This window comes from Helianthus annuus, chromosome 1 (assembly GCF_002127325.2).
Source record: "Helianthus annuus cultivar XRQ/B chromosome 1, HanXRQr2.0-SUNRISE, whole genome shotgun sequence".
In the NCBI taxonomy this organism is placed as follows: Eukaryota; Viridiplantae; Streptophyta; class Magnoliopsida; order Asterales; family Asteraceae; genus Helianthus; species Helianthus annuus.
In genome coordinates this window covers 122122757-122141825 of record NC_035433.2, presented here as the reverse complement: position 1 = coordinate 122141825, position 19069 = coordinate 122122757, and the positions used below count along the sequence as shown (strand labels likewise).

At 37.4% G+C, this 19069-nt stretch overlaps 1 protein-coding gene across 1 annotated transcript; it reads left to right on the top strand.

Annotated features, from left to right (window-relative positions):
- The first annotated feature begins 7715 nt into the window (after positions 1-7715).
- On the top strand, positions 7716-16595 carry LOC110875474 (serine/threonine-protein phosphatase 6 regulatory subunit 3). The gene is made up of 19 exons (XM_022123674.2): positions 7716-7992; positions 8676-8779; positions 8914-9000; positions 9125-9200; positions 9312-9386; positions 9567-9620; positions 10547-10606; positions 10701-10817; positions 10928-11022; positions 11122-11327; positions 11451-11548; positions 12452-12555; positions 12647-12812; positions 12944-13066; positions 14052-14134; positions 14281-14425; positions 14524-14553; positions 14658-14728; positions 15657-16595. The coding sequence occupies exons 1-19, from the start codon at positions 7954-7956 to the stop codon at positions 16342-16344; spliced, it is 2421 nt and encodes an 806-aa protein (XP_021979366.1). The 5' UTR covers positions 7716-7953; the 3' UTR covers positions 16345-16595.
- The last annotated feature ends 2474 nt before the right edge of the window (positions 16596-19069 follow it).

The window sequence follows — 19069 nt, the reverse complement described above, 5'->3', positions numbered from 1 at the left end:
TCTAACTTCACCAACGAGCTAGAGGTGATTCTCTTACCTCGGAGGTAGTTACCAACTTTTATTCGTTCTCAATGAAATTTTATGATTGAACGTTCCTTTTCAAAAAATTTTAGAATTTATTTCACGTGCATGCTAATACGATATACTGGATTCGTGTCACTTGGGTTAAACTTTATGTGATAAACTTGTCATTAACTTCGTAAGAAGCCACACCTTAACATACTCGATGGGTTGACCTGTGTATTCACATGCCAGGGATACGTTAATCTTGTTAACTAAGTATGGCATGTGGATTGTTCTAAATTTTTATGAAATACGTTAATCTTAGATTTCGAGGACGAAATCTCCTAAAGTAGGGGAGACTGTAACATCCGCCAATTTTAGAGCTGTAGGTTGTAACGCCCCTCCCGTATATACGGGTATTGTTAGGTTTAATCTATTAACTCTATTACCACCCTTTCGAGGGTTAGGCTATGTTAATTGCGTAACTATGGTTTGGACATGTGGATTTCATCGTTACGAGCATGACAGTTAATTGAATATCAGTTGTTCACATGGATTAGATTTGATAAACTATTAACTCTATTATGCTATATCAAACCTGTATACTCGCCAGCAATTATTTGTTGATTGTATTTTAAATGCATACTGCAGGTTGAGGATCCAAGAAAAACAAGAAAAGACTAGGATGGCTTAGAAACCCATCAACTATTTAAACTTCCAAATCTATGTTATGTATTTGAACTTTTCTATGTATTGTATGAAACTTATGATTATCAATGAAATAAACTTTAATTATTGTCACAATTAGTGTTATGATGTCTTTGAACAGTTTGTACGTCTCATCTCGATGTTTCCGCCATCGGTTGGGGTGTGACACCCTTTATGTTCATGCTCTCCCTGATGAATCTTTTCATATATTGATATACCTGTTCGTTGTCTCTTTGACGGATATGCATGATCTCATTGGGGTTTTTGACCACTTTCCTCTACTGGTTGAAGTTCCTGAGGAACTTCTCACACAGGTCCTCGTAGCTATCTGTACTTCCCTCCGGAAGGCTATCATACCAAAGACGAGTTCCTTCGGTTAATGTCTACACAAACATTTGACATCAGGAACGCATAGACCACCTGCCAACCTGACCGGCTCCCCTGAAGTCATGGAGGTGGTCCTCAGGGTCTTTGGTTCTGTCATATCTATCTAAGTTACTGGGTGGTTTGAGTTTCGGAGGCAAAGGTGCTTTGGCAATTCGTCTTGTGAACTTGGAGACCTCTGCAAGGTCCTTGGGCAGGTAGGTTTGTCCAGTATGTCGTTATCTATACCTCCGTCGTCCTTCTGATCTCTTTTTTTCTTTGTCACCTCCCCTTTCTTCCATTCACGCAGCCTTTTCTTCAGGAGTCATTTGTTTGAACACCGCCATAAGGTTGCTAAAGGGTCTGGGTTGGCATTCCCGTTGTGAGAAGAGGTGTTACCTTCATTCTATGGTGTATCAAAAACAAGCCTTGACCGTAAGCTTTCCAATCTTTCCATTTTTTCTAAATCATTAAGCTGTCTTCATAACTCATCCTTGTGTCTTGACACGAACTCTGGGGTGATATTGTTCTTTTTGGATGATGGTGGCTCTGTGTCGGTGATGTTCTTGAAGTCGCCGGTGATGTCTTCGACGGTAACCTGCTTCTCCGCGGTCTGGATCACCTTCGAAATCTTAGATTTGGGAGTAGGTGGTGCCATCATTCTATGTGTCATCTCTAAGGGAAGATCTTCCTGAACGCAAATGTTCTTGTTGGGATATCTCTGTTGACAGAGGTCCCACGGATATCGCCAATGTCGAATCCCCAAACTCCGGTTCGAGATTGAAGAGACTCGTCAACGTCCAGAGAGACCTTCTTCAATGTCTGCAAAAGAGAACACCGTTATCCTCGTCACGGGGGGCCCCGGGGGGATCCGTGACCAAGCTCTGGCGTGAGAATAAGTAAACTTGCCGGAGAAGAAAGGTTATTCCGACGTGATAGAGCTGCCGGAATGTTTGGTGTGAATCCAAGGATTCGAGTATTCAATGATATGAAGAGAATGTTTGAAGTAAATGCTGCTTGTGTATGAATATTAAGGTTATTCAATGCTTACCTTGGATGATTATGGGGATGGCTTATATATAGAGATAAGCATATCAATCAGCCGAGATCATCTGGAAGATCTAACGGTCTTCCATGTGCCAGCCGATTGTAACACCTCGTAAATCACGACCAATATAATAGAGACACGTGTCATAGACTTTAAACGTATAAAGAATTATTTCTGAGGGACTGAAGTTGTCAAACAATGTAAATATGTGATTAAAGGGATCCAAAGTGTCAACATGCCATTCTTGTGCCTCTGATTAATCTTACACGACGTTCGTATTCTTTAAAGAATAATTTATTGAACTTGAAAGTCGTTTGTGCTTAAAATAAGGATCTTATGAAACATAGGGGTTAAAAGTGTCAACATGTCGAAAGTAACCTCTGAGTGACCTTTTAACGAACCCAAAAACATTGTAACAGTTATATATATATTGATATTAAAGATAACGGATATTAATCTTGTGGAATTTCGATGTATACAAGACTTCAAGGCAACACAAATGCATGGAATACATTCTGAATAATGCAGACCTGAAATTGAGGGCCCTTACTACTGATAATGACCAGAGACTCAAGGTATTATAGGTTGCATGGTCAAATGTTAAAAGTTCTCAAAATTTTTGTCTTCTGACCAAATCTTACGGACCGCAAAGAGACCACCTTACGGATCGTAAGGTGGCTGATCTGGGCGATAAAGATTAAAAAGCGGATACGGACCATAAGGCCCTTAGCTTACGGTTCGTAAGACCTGTAACTGGGTAGAAAAATGGGCAGCTGCCTGTTCAGCCTGTTCCACCACTTTAGATGAATGGTTTCCGAATTCAGGGGCTGCACCAGTGGTATTTCATGCATAGGGGACACCTGGGATGATCAGGAAACATGTATAGACCTTGTTGGATTGACCTTGTTGCATCTAAATCACTATATAAGGACCTTATGTTGCAACATTTTTCTTGCTCATTCACAAAATCATTCTAACCCTTCTCTGGAGCTCTCTGGACTTCAACCAAGCTTCCATCAGCTCTTAATTCATGCTAAGGACCATTGTGAGTGTTCTTAGCCTCTCTGGTTCATGTTTTATTAGCTTAATGACCAAAAGTCAAAGCCGTCGTAATTAAGCTTTGACTTAGTGATTAATCACTAATGGTCCAATCATTTTTCGAATTGAAAGTGGCTATGAGTTGGTAATTATGTGGGTAATAAACCCTTAAAAGGGCACCCTCTGATTTCCACTCTAACTAGGTCAATTGTCGGGTCAAACTTAATTATAAAAAGTCAACAGAAAGCTATTTTGCAAATAAACTCATATTTAACAATGTAGAAGCCATGAAACCTGTTTTAACACTTATATAACTTGGTAATTAATGTAAGAACATGTCTAAGCATGTTCAACCCGACAATTTTGAGTTTAGGCTCGGTTCGGAACCGAAAGTCGCAAAAGTAGACTTTTGCTTTGACTTTCAGTTCTGACCCGAGTTAGATTGTTTTAGAAATGCCTTAGGGTTCCATTAGGACCATGTTACATATTAGTATAACCCTCTGAGTTTATACAATGTGGTTCCTTTGTAATCCTAGTTCATTGCATGTTTCCGTTATATGCCTAAAATTGACCATTATGCCCTTTTCTTGTAAAAACGAGATTTTTGAAAATGTGAGAAGACAAAAACCTTTGTTACTGATTTATAAGCTTGTCCAAAAAAAATTTGACATCAGTTTGAGGTCTAAATTAGGAGTTATGCTCAATATCGTAATTTGTAAGCTTTTTATTAATTAAACGACATTATTAGCATAAAGCCTATCTAAACCCTAATTTTGACACCAAACTTTTTACCCACTTATGTAATATAATATTTTGGGATTTTTGAAGATTTTCAATTATTTTTAAACTGATCATAACATAGGGTTCTTGCTTTGATTTGGTAATTGTCGGTTATACCCTTTTTGCTAATAAAATGAGTTTTACATAACATTTTGATACCAAACCTTTTGCTACTGATTTTATATGTTAAATAAAATATTTTAAGCCTTCTGGATTGATAAAAATATCAGCTTTGCTTATGTAACCTAAAAATCGCTTAAAATCGATTTTTACGCGTTTTAAACGCATAGTATGGGTTAAAACTATTTTTGACATATAAGACTTGATACCTACTGATGTTTTAAGTAAATTTTTATACGTTAACAGTAAGCAAAAGTTTTGAACTCAGATTTCCAAATTTGACCTTTAAAGCTTATGTGAAATTACCAAAATGCCCTTACGGTGCATAGTTTGGTTATAAATAATAAAATTTCACATATATGCAATACCCTACTGATATGACCTGCAAAAATAATTATTTTTACTGATCATTTCAGACCAGAACCTTAGATTTATATTTAACCTCTTTTATAACATTTAAAATGACCAAAATACCCCTACGGGGCTTAATTTGAGTTTAAATCCATTTTGGGCATAATGGAAGGTATCCTACTGATATCACAACATATTTAAGGCATATTAACTTAGGAAACCTGTTCATGACTCATTTGTTTACCCGTTATGCATTTTCGCATTCGGTGCGGTTTATGTAACCAGTTTGCATAATTAACCGAAACGGGTCAAACCTTATCATTTTTACCTCAAAATCCAGAATGTGTTTAGTTTACCCATATTACACAAGTCTTCAAACTTGTCGGGTCTAAACCACATTCTAATCCGGTCTTCGCTTAATCTTGTGTTTTGAACCGTATATCTTCCTTTAAAACTAACCGGTTTAAGTTTAAACTTAAATAAGACCCGTTAGGAATCTAATAGGTTATTAAAACCTTCGTTCCAGATTTAGGAGCCCAGTAAAAGATATCTGCATTTGCCAATTGTATACGGTTGGGATAAATTGTATAATTTGCTCAGGTAAATACTTTTAACTTATTTTCTGTTATACGGGCTTGGGATACGGTATTATAATAACACCGCTTGGTCGGGTGTGTAATTATTTAAATCGGATTGTGATTAATATATTTACATAACTCGTTTTAATATGTTTTGTTTGGTATATGGCCTTTGGGGGGTTAATGACCATGTCCTGGATATCCTCGGCTCATTCATTGAAATGACCACGACTTAAGCACGGGGTGTAGGCATACACCTGACAGTTGCATATGTATAAAAGGTACTCCACAATAAGGAAATTCCTTGTGGGTATTATACATGTGGTGTGTCAGTTAATCTTGTCCGGCTCTTCTAACCGGCCCTGACGGACGACAAACATATAAATCTGTATACAAGATTATTTTTAAAATAATTGTCCCAAGTTATAAAAGATTATTTGTGCCTTGTGCATTTAAATCATTTTTCTTAAAACACTTTCAATAGAGTCAGTTAATTGTATTTACCAGTGTAAACTGACGTATTTTCCAAAAGACTAAAGTGCAGGTACTAGGCGGAATAGGCTAGCTACTCCTAGCATCAATAAATAGTCTTGCAAGCTTAGATGTTTAGAAATCTGTTGAACAATGTTCCTTTTATCTTGATTCGCCTGTGGATCCCTTACAACCGTTTTTGTAATAATTGATATTACTTTCATTCGGTTTGTAATGTTGTTATCTTTAGCTTCCGCTGTGCATTAAACTGTGATAATTTGACTATGATGATATCAACTACGTCACGATACTCCCCACCGGGTCCACCGGTAATACGTGGAAATATCGGGGTGTGACACCGATACTTCTAACAGGGTTAGCTACGTATCCCTTTCTTGCCTGAGAGATGGCCTTTGCCATTAATTAGGTCAGTACCAACCTAGTACTTCTCCGGCTGCGAGTTTCTCTCTCTTGTTGCAGGCCATTAATGACCTTGCAGGGAGGACGAAGTGATAGCCTTTTTCCTGTTCTTTTATTATGCATGGTATTTATTTGAGAATAACAGATGGGCCTCTTGGGGAGCCTAGTTGAGCAGCCCAGACGAGGAGCCCAAACGAGGGGCCCTCGTCGACAGTTCTGCCGACTATTTGGACCTTTTGGATACAAAGAAACGAAAGGATAATTAAAGGAATACACTGCTCAAACACAATGATAGTAGAAGACATCAAAGAAGGCTCTCTTATATGGCTAAAACACAGGGCACATCTGGAGTATATCATTGCAGAAAATTGGTTTAGTTTGGGTATGTATGCTATACTAATGTGATTGGTGAACAACTGATGTATGTGATGGCTTACTAGCTCATGGTTGGCAAGTCTTGTTTTCATGTTCTATTAATATGGCTTCCTTTTCTGTTAAAAAAATACAAGATACAAAATTAATGTCTTCTAGGGTAATTTTTTTTAAAGGCAATGAAAACTTTATTCAAACACAAAAACAAATGGGATAACAAGATGTTAAGTGTCTGTTTGGTATGAGGTAAATGGAATAGATGAGTTAATGGAATGAACACAGGTATGAAATGGATTATTACCATTCGATGGTCTTGTTTGGTTACCATATGGGAATAGATTGAATTAGTACCAGGTGTTGTTTGGTCAAAAGGATAAGACGAAGACATAAAATCGGCAATGGGCAGCGATAGTGGGTGGTGGCGGTAGCCGTGGGTGGCGGTGGTCCGTGGGGGAGCCGGTGGTCGATTGCGGAGGGTGGCGACAGTGGTGGGTAGTTGTGGCGGGTGGTGGCGACGCTGGTCAGCAGCGACCCCGATGGTTGGCGTTGGTCGGTGGTGGTGCCGATGGGTGGCAACGACGATAGTGGGCGGCGACGGTCAGTAGTGGTTGTGGGGTCGACGATGGCGGTGGATATTCATATGAAATATTATGTATTACATGTTTTATTTATACGTAATTACGTAATCACTCAGTAGGGTTTCGCATAAAGACTATAATGAAATCACGTAATCATGAAATGAGTATTTAAAATCATGTAGTCATATAATAATACATAGTCAACTATTGTACATAATTACATAATCACTTAGTGGGTTTCACATAAAATACTATAATGAAATCAAATAATCACGTAATGAGTATTCAAAATCACGTAGTCACTTACTGGGTATTCAAAATCACGTAATAACGTAATGAATATTCAAAATCCTGCAAATTTTTTAAGAAAAATATAGCAATAGACTGCTCGAATTAAAGAGAATGAAATGCTCGTTAATACGGTGTAATTTTTATAAAAAAATATTAACGTATGAAAAAGTTATAGCCGTTTGAAAATTAGGGGATAAGTGAGTTATAAAAAAACATTAACGTATGAAAAAGCTATAGCCGTTTGAAAAAATATTAACGTATGAAAAAGTTATGAGTCAACAATATCGGATTTTTCTATTTTACCCTTTTCCCCACATGTTCCATTGTTTTTAGTTATGTGAATTCTATATTTGGGGACAACTTAATCTCAACCAACCATTGATCGTGCAAATCAAGGGTCAAACTTCTCTCCCATACCTTCGTACACTTCTTTCCTTACGTACAATAACCTTTGTGTTTATAATTTATAAATTAACCATATGGTGTGAAAAATAAATTACATGAGATTAACATAAAATCTTAACCAAGTTACATAATAATCCAACGAAATCCGAGTTGTATTAATGGGCTATCTTTGTCCTTTTGTAACCTGCCCCGTTAACCCATCACAACACTCGTATGTATCTTCTCCACAACAACAACAAAAACTTTTATCTACCTTCCTCTTTTCCATTTTCTCAAATTAATCGTCGATTTCACTGTTTTTTCCCCTCTATCCAAAAATTAGGGTTTTTCTTCGCTTTTCCCCCACTCCTCAATCCTCAAATTCCAGCTCATCTTCCTCCTCCTCTCCCCCTAGGGTTTGCAGATCTGAAATCACTCACAATTCATCATGTTTTGGCACCTCACAGCTCTCTCTGCTTCTTCACCGGTATGTTTGGTTACGATTTCCACATCATTCGCGTTTAATCTGCCTTCAATTTCATCAAATTACGTCTGTGTTATTGTTAATTGTTGTAAGTATTGATTTGTTTTGTTTTTGGATGATTTTGACTGTTTTGAAATGGATCCTGTTGTTTAGGTTATATGTAGTGTGGTGATTGGTGTGATTAATGTATAGTTTGTTGATTTATTGGACGAGTTTAATAGTTTAGGTGTAATTGACGATGATTTGTTTTGTGTTTAATGGTTTAAGTAGTTGAGTTAGATGTGGTTAGGTATATGGAGGATTCATCACTTATTAGGATGTTTAATCTGGATAAGCTATGGAGAAAGTTATTAATGGTAATGAAATGAAGATATTAGAATTTATGGTTTGACCGCGGATCACGTAGTTCGTGGAAGATATTTAATATTTATTAACATGATACTCCGAGTTTACGTAGATACGGGAGGTAAGGTGAGCTTATTAAGTGATAATTAGAGTGTCATTGATTGTTGTTTTTTAAAGGTATTATTTTCATTTTGTGTGATATGTAAGGGTTAAGTCGCAAATGGGTTGATTAATCGTATAATTGTTAAACTGCATTGACTCACCGAGCGAGTTTTATTTTATCTTGTGGTATTTTTGTATGCTGTTTGCTTTATTTAACATATGATATGTCGTATGTTTAGATTGAGTCTATCCTGGACAAGGAAGGTTTCGCATTGGAAGAGCTCTTGGATGAGGAAGATATTATTCAAGAATGCAAAGCTTTGAATAGTCGTCTCATTAACTTGTAATTCCACTTTTATCTTAGTAATTTACGATCTTGATTAAGCTGATGCTTCGCATAGTCGAAACATAAATTATACTGCAAATAGAATGACAAGAATTTATATGGCTATTAATTAAAACGTGCTTGCTTTTCAGCTTGCGGGACAGAGCTCAGGTTGAACAATTACTGAGATACATCATAGAGGAGCCTCAGGAGGATGCTGATAGCAAACGTATATTCAAGTACGTTTGCAGAAACTATTAATATCAGAACATCATTATTTGTAATTAACTTTTGGAATTTTTTTGTCATATACAACATTTGGAGAAAATTTGGTTTCTTCTAATACCTTCTTTACATGCTTAGGTTCCCTTTCATTGCTTGTGAGATCTTTACATGCGAAATTGATGTCATCTTTAAAACTTTAGTGGAAGAAGAGGAGGTGCACATTATTGTTCTGATTTCTGAGCTATATTTAGTATGAGTTATTACATATATTCCTAACCGTTACATTGAGTCTAACATGATCTCTCTTTCAAACCCAAATCTGTAGCTGATGAATTTACTTTTCTCATTTCTGGAACCAAATCGTTCTCATAGCGCCTTGCTGGCTGGGTACTTCAGTAAGGTATGTTCGTGATATCTTTCTTGCATCTAGTACTACTACTACGATTATTATTATTTTTAGTACCATTATTATTATTATTGTTATCATTGTTGTTGTTATTATTTTATTATTATTATTATTATTATTATTATTATTACTACCATTGCTTGAGATAATCAGATAATTTATGTGGTATTGTAGGTTGTGATATGTCTCATGTTGCGGAAGACGGTTCCACTTATGAATTATGTTCAAGTGAGTGTAATTTTTCAGCTTGGTGGTGCATTTTGATTCATGTTCTTAGGGCTGTAAACGAACCGAACGAACACGAACAAGGCTATGTTCGTGTTCGTTCGTTAAGGAAATTTGGATGTTCGTGAACTGTTCGCGAACACATGACGAACAGAAGTTTGTGTTCGTGTTCGTTCGTTAAGGAATTTTGGTTGTTCGCGAACAGTTCGTGAACACTAACCACGAACGTAAACGAACACAAACGAACACAAATGAACTTTAATTTTGAAAATAAAAAAAAGGCACCCTTAATCTTAAACATTGTACACAACGAAAGTAGTTAAATATAACCATTTAAAGATTGAAGGGATGGATAATATTGGGTTCAATCGATTGGAGATAAGCAAGTAGCGTGATATCAAAAGAGGGAGAGGGCCAGAGAGAGGAAAATAATACATATGGGGAAAGTAAAAAATTAATAAAACATTAAAAACTTTTAGAAAAATAAATATAAAAAACCGAACACGAACAGACATAAAAGAACGAACATATTACCGAACGTTCACGAACACAGTCGAACGAACGAGACCTTTGTTCATGTTCGTTCGTTAAGCTTATCGAACGAAATTTTTTGTTCGTGTTCGTTCGTTAAGCTAATTGAACGAACATAAGCGAACTTCCCGCCGAACGGTTCACGAACTGTTCACTGAACGTTCAGTTCGTTTACAGCCCTACTGATGTTCTGCTTGATAGTTTGTACAAATACTTACCTGTACACTCAAATCACTATTGCAACTTGATATTATGGCTTTTACTTCTATTCTTAAATACATTTTTTTTCTGAGTTTAATCACCATACTTTTACTTTCAGGCTTCTCTACCCTTAGCACCAATACCAACAATTACATTTATGACTTTATATAATTATATTTATATCTTCATGGCAACAGGTCCATCAACATGTTTTTCAACAGCTGGTTGATTTGATCGGAATTACATCAATCATGGAGGTGAGTAAATCAATAAATGTAAATTTCTTGTAGCCTTATGATGACTCTTACGTGATAAATGACTGGTTATTTATTTTTTCTTTTTTATAAACAGGTATTGGTAAGACTTGTTGGTGCTGATGATCATATGTATTCCGATTCGGTGGATGTGATGCAGTGGTTAACAGATAGCAGCCTGTTGGAAATGATTGTGGATAAATTGAGCCCATCAGTGAGTACAACTATATATATGTTCATTCGATCTACGTATACGTACTCTTTTGTTCTTTATGTATTTATGAAACACACTTTCTAATTGTTGCTCTGTGAAATTGTTTGCAGAGCACTCCTGAAGTACATGCTAATGCAGCAGAAACGTTATGTACTATAACTAGAAACATGTCATCTCCACTTGCCTCTAAACTTTCTACCCCAAGGTTTGTACGATTTCATATACATGATTTTCTGTTTATTGTGTTTCTTACGATTTTACTCTTTAGAGTATGTGATATTTTTATGGTTTTCTATTTTTACAGTTTTGTTTCAAGGATTTTCGGCCACGTGTTGGATGATTCACATTCGAAATCTGGACTCGTTAGCTCACTGTGTGTTTGTATATCTTTGTTGGATCCAAAAAGATCAGCTCCTTCACCCCCCTTTTATTCTTTTCGAGGTCAACACATATACGAGTCACCTGTGAAAGTCAACCAGGAGACTGTAGGCGCAATGCTACCCAAACTTGGTGAGTTTTGTGCCTACGTTTGCAGTATCTTAGATGGGATTATATTCACAGTTGCTGGTAGTTATGCTAATTGAGTTTGGTTTATTAAGTATGTGATTTTTGATGAAATGTTAAATGTTTCAGGTGACTTGTTGATGCTATTGAATGTGTCACTAGATGACAAAATCTTGCCAACAACATATGGCCAGTTGAAGCCACCTCTAGGCAAGCACCGTTTAAAGGTTGGTGCTTATGTTTGTTGCATGTATCCGTTCTTCTAAGTGAAAATTTGTGGTGATGATAATCATGGTTTTTGGCTAAAGTGGAACAAGATTGAAATAAGCCATGTTGATTTGAAACACTTAATGTTATTGAAGTTAAATGACTTTTTGTAAACATTTAGTGTGTTAAATGCCGTTACAAGAACTATATTGCTTCAGTAGTAATATGTTTTTGGATAAAGTTATTTAGGAGATTTTACAAATTATAAGTAAACATTTGGTCAGTTTTGACCGTTTGAGACTAAACATAACCCCGAATAAACCAGTTCGCATGTAAATGGGTCTTAATTAGGGGTATCAATCGTGTCGGGTTGATGGATTGGCGGGTTGAAATGTGCAACCCGAACCAAGCCATATTATCGTTCGTGTCAAATATGTCAACTCTAACCCGCACACACATAAACTTGGGTCAACCCAAACACGACCCGTCTAACCCGTATTTTTTAAATGAGTCATACATGTTGACAATTTATAAGCGAGGTGTTAGGTCTTAAGCGGGTTATCAATAACATACTTCAATGGTGAGTATGAGTGTGACAAGTATATAATATACTGTGCCAATTGCCAAAGCTAACATTATTATGACTAACCATTTAAACTGGAAACGGGAAAAACAAATACAAAATATAAAAGTTCTTTTTTTTTTTTTTTCTAAATAGTTAAACAGGTTAACGGGTCAACCCAAACCCAACTTGTTTTTAATACGGGTCAACCCGACTCCGTTTTTTGAACGGGTCGTGTTAGTCGACCCAAACGTGTTTCTTTCGTGTCGGGTTTCGGGTCCTGTCAAGAATTGCTGCCCCTAGTCTTAATCGCTACCCTATCTTGCGATGCATTATTTAATGGGATACTATCTGCTTGCAGATTGTGGAGTTCATTGCAGTTTTATTGAAAACTGGGAATGAAATTGCAGAGACGGAATTAATCAGCTCTGGAACTATACAAAGAGTTATCGACCTTTTCTTTGAGTAAGGCACCTCTAAACGCCATAGTTATGTCGAAAGTTAAATGGTTTTTGATGCGTATTCTAACAGTTGCTTTTATCGTTAACTGATGAAGGTACCCATATAATAGTGCATTGCATCATCACATCGAGAGTATAATATACTCCTGCTTAGAAAGCACAAATAATACCATCATTGATCATCTGTTTCAAGGATGCGATTTGCTGACCAAGATTCTTCAGACAGATAATAATCCCGTTCTTTCTGAAGAACCTAATCAGGTAGTTACTGTTTCACTTTTATTGAGACAGCAACAATAATTACTTGTAACATGATGTTTGTTAATATAAGTTGTATGTTAAATAAAAGAACTTTTTAGAACAAGTTGTAAATTTTGCTGTTATTTATGCAGCCTACATTACTGGCTACTGGAAGAAAGGCGCCCCGACTTGGGAACCTTGGACATATTACACGTATTGCCAATAAAATCATGCAGTTGGCGAATACTGATAGTCGCATTCAGATACATATTCAGGTGATTAAAAGATATCTCTTTTACGCATTAAAAATTGTTGGAACCATGCTTGCTAGTTATATCTTTCTCTGCTGAAAGTTAGTCACAACTTTACAAGTATTAATGTAAATTCTTGGATTCTTGATGCTTTTTCTCGTAAAAATCATGCTACTAACTGTTTCCTCCCCTTGATCTCATTTTAAAGTCTTTCATTCTGGTATTCTTTAAAGTTATATTTTCTGAATATGTTTCTTTAACTTAATGTCTTGTAGGCTGGTTTTGTTATCTTGTAAAAAGGCTCATGAAGCAGCCAAATTGTACAAATGTTTTGTTATTTGTGGGGGGTTTTGAGGGGGGGGGGGGGGGGGATTCAGTATAAAAACAGTTTCAAGTACAAAAGGAGAGGCAGTTAGGGGTGTTACAGTATTCGATTCGGATTCGAAATATGACTCGACTTGAATTTGATTATCAAGGTTCGAATTCGGCTTTCAAAAATTCGAATTCGATTCGATCCAAATTCGAGTTCGGTAATCGAATTCGAAGGGGATACAAATTTGTAATTGATAGTTTATTGATTTTGGTCTTTTGATATATTGATAGTTTATTACTTTTTCAGATTAGTATTTTTATGTTAAAAATAATGAGTTTGTAGTAGTTTTAAAAATAAAAGAAAAATAATTTTATTATTTAGTATGAATTTGAGTTGAATCGAATTTATTCGAATTCGAGGTTCAAGCACGAATCGAATTGAATAAATCAAATCTAAATCGAATACGAATTCAGGTAAAAAAACATAAAAAATTCGAATAATTCGGTTCAATTAACTCAAAAGTTCGTTATTCGATTCGTTGAACACCCCTAGAGGCACTTATGCCTTATGTATCACAGTTAAAGCACTACATACAAGAGCTTATGCAGTTCTCGCAGTTCTCGACTTAAAATTTGGTTCTGTATATACAATTTAATGTTTCTCTTGCATGCCTAAAAACTTGTGTTTGTGATTTAGGGAAATAACGAATGGAACGAATGGCAGTCTACAGCTCTACAAGAGCGGAATATGGTTGAAAACGTGTACCGATGGGTTTGTGGGTATGTTACCATTTTTTTTTTTTTTTTATAATTAGGCATGCATAAAATATTTGTGTAAACTAAACCAGAGTAAGCCCGACTTTAATATATGATGCTTGTTATTTGATTTCGAGGTGCTAATATACATAATTTTTTTATATTTTCAGTCGACCAACTTCAATACATGATAGAAATAGGGATAGCGATGAAGATGACATTAATCATGACAGAGATTATGATGTTGCTGCTCTAGCAAATAATCTAAGCCAGGCATTTAGATACAATGTTTACGATAATGATGAAACTGTAGAGGTATGTCAAAGGTCTTTTTGTGCGTGTTAAAATTTATAATCTCGTTTATAAAATTTTTTATCGTATTTGTGTTACGAGACTTCTTTTTCTGATTGCAGGGGCGTGAAACTCTTGGTCAAGGTGATGAGGTAACATTCATATTCTAACACCTAACCCATGAATTCAGTTTTGCATATATTTGAATTATGATAACGTTATATTTTGTAATTCAATATTGAATATTGAAATGCAGGAGGGTTACATAGATGATGAATCTGCTGAAGTAGTCATATCATCCCTGAGGTTGGGTGATGACCAAGGCAGGTAAGTTCCAACCCGTTTACCCGTACCGTAAGCTGTCCATTCAGGTCATGTTTTTAGGGGCTGTTTGTTTACCTCTTAATGAGGCTCTTAATGGTTCAGACCTCTTATTGGTTCAACACTTAATGGTCACTTAATGGTTCACACTGTTTGTTTCGTGAGCAGATGTCTGAATGGTTCAGACATTTGCCTCTGAATGGTTAAGTATTATACAGAGTCTGAATGGTTAAGACCTCTAATCTGAATTGGTCAGACATTTGCCTCTGAAGGGTTAAGCATTATACTGGCTCTTAATGGTTCAGCCATCTTATTGGTTCAGCCCTCTTATTGGTTCAGCACTTAATGGTTCAGACCTCTTACTGGTTCAGCACTTAATGGTTCAGACCTCTTCTTACTGGTTCATCACTTAACCATTCAGAAGTTGCCAAACAGCCCCTTAATCTTTTAACGCTATCAGATGGGTTAACAACCTAAAGAATTCCACAAAAATGCCATTTTCGTCCTTGAGGTTTGTTTTTCTGCATCTGGATCCAAAACGTTTAAAATCTTGCCATTTTCATCTGGCTCTTTAACTCCATTCATTTTTCTCCGTTAAGTCAGGGGTATTTTCGTCTTTTTTGTTTATTTAAAGGGCAATGCGGTCTTTTTCACTTTTTGTAAAAAGACCGAATTGCCCTTTAAGATAACAAAAAAGACGGAAATACCCCTGATTTAACGGAGACAAATGGATGGGGTTAACGAGCCGGCTGAAAATGGCAAGATTTTAAACCTTTTGGATTCAAATGGGGAAAAACAAACCTTTTAATGAAAGTCGCAAAATTGGCCAAACCTCAAGGACGAAAATGACATTTTACTCAAAAAAGTAATGATCAAATACGTTTATTTTTGTAACAGCACATTAATTATTTATTGCTCATGGTTTTGTTAACAGTTTGTTTACAAATTCAAACTGGTTCGCTTTCCAAGACGATAAAATGGAGGATGCACCGATGACGGCCACATCACCAACTGAAATCATGGACGAGATCAACTTGAATGAATCTTCCACTGGTAAAGACGATGACGTGGTAGTTGGCTTGGATGAAGAATTTCTCGATAGCAAAAGTTCCAATTCTACCCCTAATCGAAGCCCAAACCCGTTCAGTGAAGATTACGTAGCAAATGAAAAAACGACCGCATCAGATACCGACTTTTTCAGATTCGAGTCAACGGACAATGAAGACCTTTTCGCAGATAGACCGCCCGAATGGGTAGGCTGGAACGAACCCATTGTCGGGTCAGGAGTCAACCCGTTTGAAGATTACGATAACACCCCTAATCTCGACATAGAGACACCGGTGGCGGTGGAACCAGAACCATCTCTACCAAACGGGACAACCGCAAAAGACAACACGGCGCCTTCGTTGTTTGAAGAAGACGTGGAATTTGTCGGCGTGGAGTTGGACGGTTCGGAAAAGGCGATGGACAAAGCGTTAAAAGAGGGAATTGTCGGGGAAGCAGGCGCCCTGAAAAGAAAGGTGACACCTAGTGAAGGTGAAAAGGAGAACGATAACGACTCTAAGGAGTTTAACGACAGTAATTATTGGCGGGTTGACCAGGAGATTGCGGTTTCGGAATGAAAACGGTGTGATGTTTTTGTATTAAAGTCGTGTACAGTGAAGTGAAGTATAATTTTGTTGAAATGGACATAGTTGTGTAGGTTTTGTTTGAAATGTTGACTTTATTATTATTATTATTATTATTGTTGACTTTCTATTGTTGTTCAGGGTCTTGTGTCTAGTTACAGTTGACTGATTATGGGAAGGTTTGATTCCTTCCTTTGTAACAATTTATATTTTTGGTCATAAATGTTGTCAGCCTTTTCTTGTCACTTTTAATAGATTTCATTTTTGTTCTATAAATTAACATCTTTTGTTATAGTCCCCTCACATAGTAGGCTTGGGTTTTCTATTGGAGACTCAAGTTCAATTCCTATTTGTGTCATATTCGGGTGGATATAGGCAATGAAGGCTTTGGACTAGGCCTTGTGTGAGGTTGTCAGTTCGATTCTCGAGTCCAACTGGGTTTTCGTCCCACTGTATGTTACGCCAGAGAGTTCTGCTCTTGTGGTGGCACGACTATCAAGTGGCAGCCGACGGTATGGTTTCCCGAAGGAACGCCAAAAAAAGCCAAACTTTGAAGCCAGTATGGGTTTGGTTAAGGCAACATCACCTGGCCAAGGTGGAGCAATACGGGGCTCTCCAATTTAGAGTGTGTGGTAACCTTATAGATGAAGTTCACATTTAAAAAAAACATCTTTGCTATATCTTCAAGAAATGTTATAAGCTAATGTTGAAGAATTAGATTATTTGAAGTGTTTTTTATGTGATGGTAACATGTCCCACACAGATAAAAATATTAAAAATCACTAGCATCTTATAGGCTTATAAGTCTCAAGTTATGTGCTACCATCACCTCGCTCCCACCCTCAAAAGTCTTTAGTTATGTGCCACCACTATCACCTACCTTAGTTTTAATTTGACTTTTGTGGTTATGGACTTAAAGGGTTAGGTCATGACTTTAGGCTTTGGTAGCATATTGCACAACTACCTTCGATTTGCCATGTTGGATCACAACTTTATTTTTTGGATAAGCATGGGTTTTTAAGTTTATCCATCTTGATGCTAATAGGGATGAAAAATGACCTCGAATCCAACTTGTAAACGTAAAATATTTGGGACTGGTAATGAAGTACGTAATCGATACGATTACCTAGAAAGATACATTTGCGTATATGTTTTTCTTTTCTTTTTTTTCTGTCCTTCATAATAGAATAATCTTACTAATTCATCATTGTTTTTATATTTTTAATTCTAATTTCCTTGTGTAATAAAGTTATATGAAATAAAACAGTAAGAAATTGAAGAAATACGGAACTAATTTTAGAGTTAATTAGGCTTGGTTTATGTTTCTACCATAAGGGTTAATCTTCTTATAACTTTCTGAGCTCCTTAATGATCCGATAATCCTGCAAAACAGAACAGCGTTAGCTCGTTAAGAGGGGAATATGGGGGTTTCCTTCTTAACCAGACTCTGACGTGAGAATAAGTAACTGTTTTGAGAAGATAAATGTGTGTTAAGAGTGAGAGTAGTGAGAATAGAATGGTTTAACCTGTGAATGAAGGTTCCTATTTATAGCCGGAGAGGTTAAGAGGAGGTGGGTTGATGGGCCTTGGGCCGGAAGGCGACAACTTAGGGGATATGCTCTCTGTCTCACTGGTGTCGACCGTTAGTGGCTTCTAGAAGTTCTCTGGTGCTGGCGCACCATGATTGGAGCTACGTGTCGTTGTCGGCCTTGTTGTCCCTCTGCCATCAGCAGGTAAGTGGAGATCGTGGGACAGGTGTCGTCGCCCCCTGATTGGTGCCACGTAGGCGTCCTTATGTACTCTCTGTCTCCTGCACGTCAGACGATCGTGAAGCACGATTGAGCACAGCCTGGAGGACGCGGATTGGCTCTTTTCTTCTGCCACTTGTACCTTGTGTTCTTCTCTGGAGTGGCCCTACACTATAGCTCCTGCGCGACCCTTGCTGAGCACGTAACTAGCCCGCGCAGGATCATAGGTGCTGTAGGCTCTTATTCAGAATGCTAAGTGTTGAAATTGATGTTCTTTCTTGTTTAGACCTCGCGCGAGGTCAGTCCTTGTTGAAATAACCCGCGCGAGGCTGAGATTGAACATCTTGCTGAATAAGGAGTATGGTCCCGCGCGCGACCTGAAGGAAGGTCTGCGCGGCTTTTTGGGACCATACCCCTTCAAGTCCCCCCAGTCCAGTGCTGCACCATGCGCGAAGTAAGTGGTTGGAGCTCTGCACTTAGAAAAAAGAAGTGCTAATTATGAAAAATACTTGCTTGGTCTTGGTAGACGGCGCGCAGTAACTGTTTGTCAGTTACTGCGGCGCGACTACCAGATTTGGCTGATGATGATTCACTGCTTTTGGGTGTAGGCGCGCAGGTTTATTGAGTAATTATCAATGTTGCACGGCCTGAGTAACTTCTGCATGAAGTTTGTAATAACTTTTAGCGGGAAAAACCTCGAATTTTGAATTCTGACAGGTTGGTGCAAATGTCATTGAAGGCGACGTTTGAGTTGACTGCTGACACGGTCATGATGACGCTGTTCCTGACGGTTCGGTTTTCCGTCAGGCGAGTGAGGCCCACGCGCGCGTGGTAACCGTCACTCCGGGAATCTCGCCTTACGTGGCGGCTCCTGATAGGCTACACGCGCGGTGAATCTGGCACGTTTACCCATCGCATTAAATGCGATGGGTATATATATCCAATGAGGGGTGAGAGAAGATCACATTCCT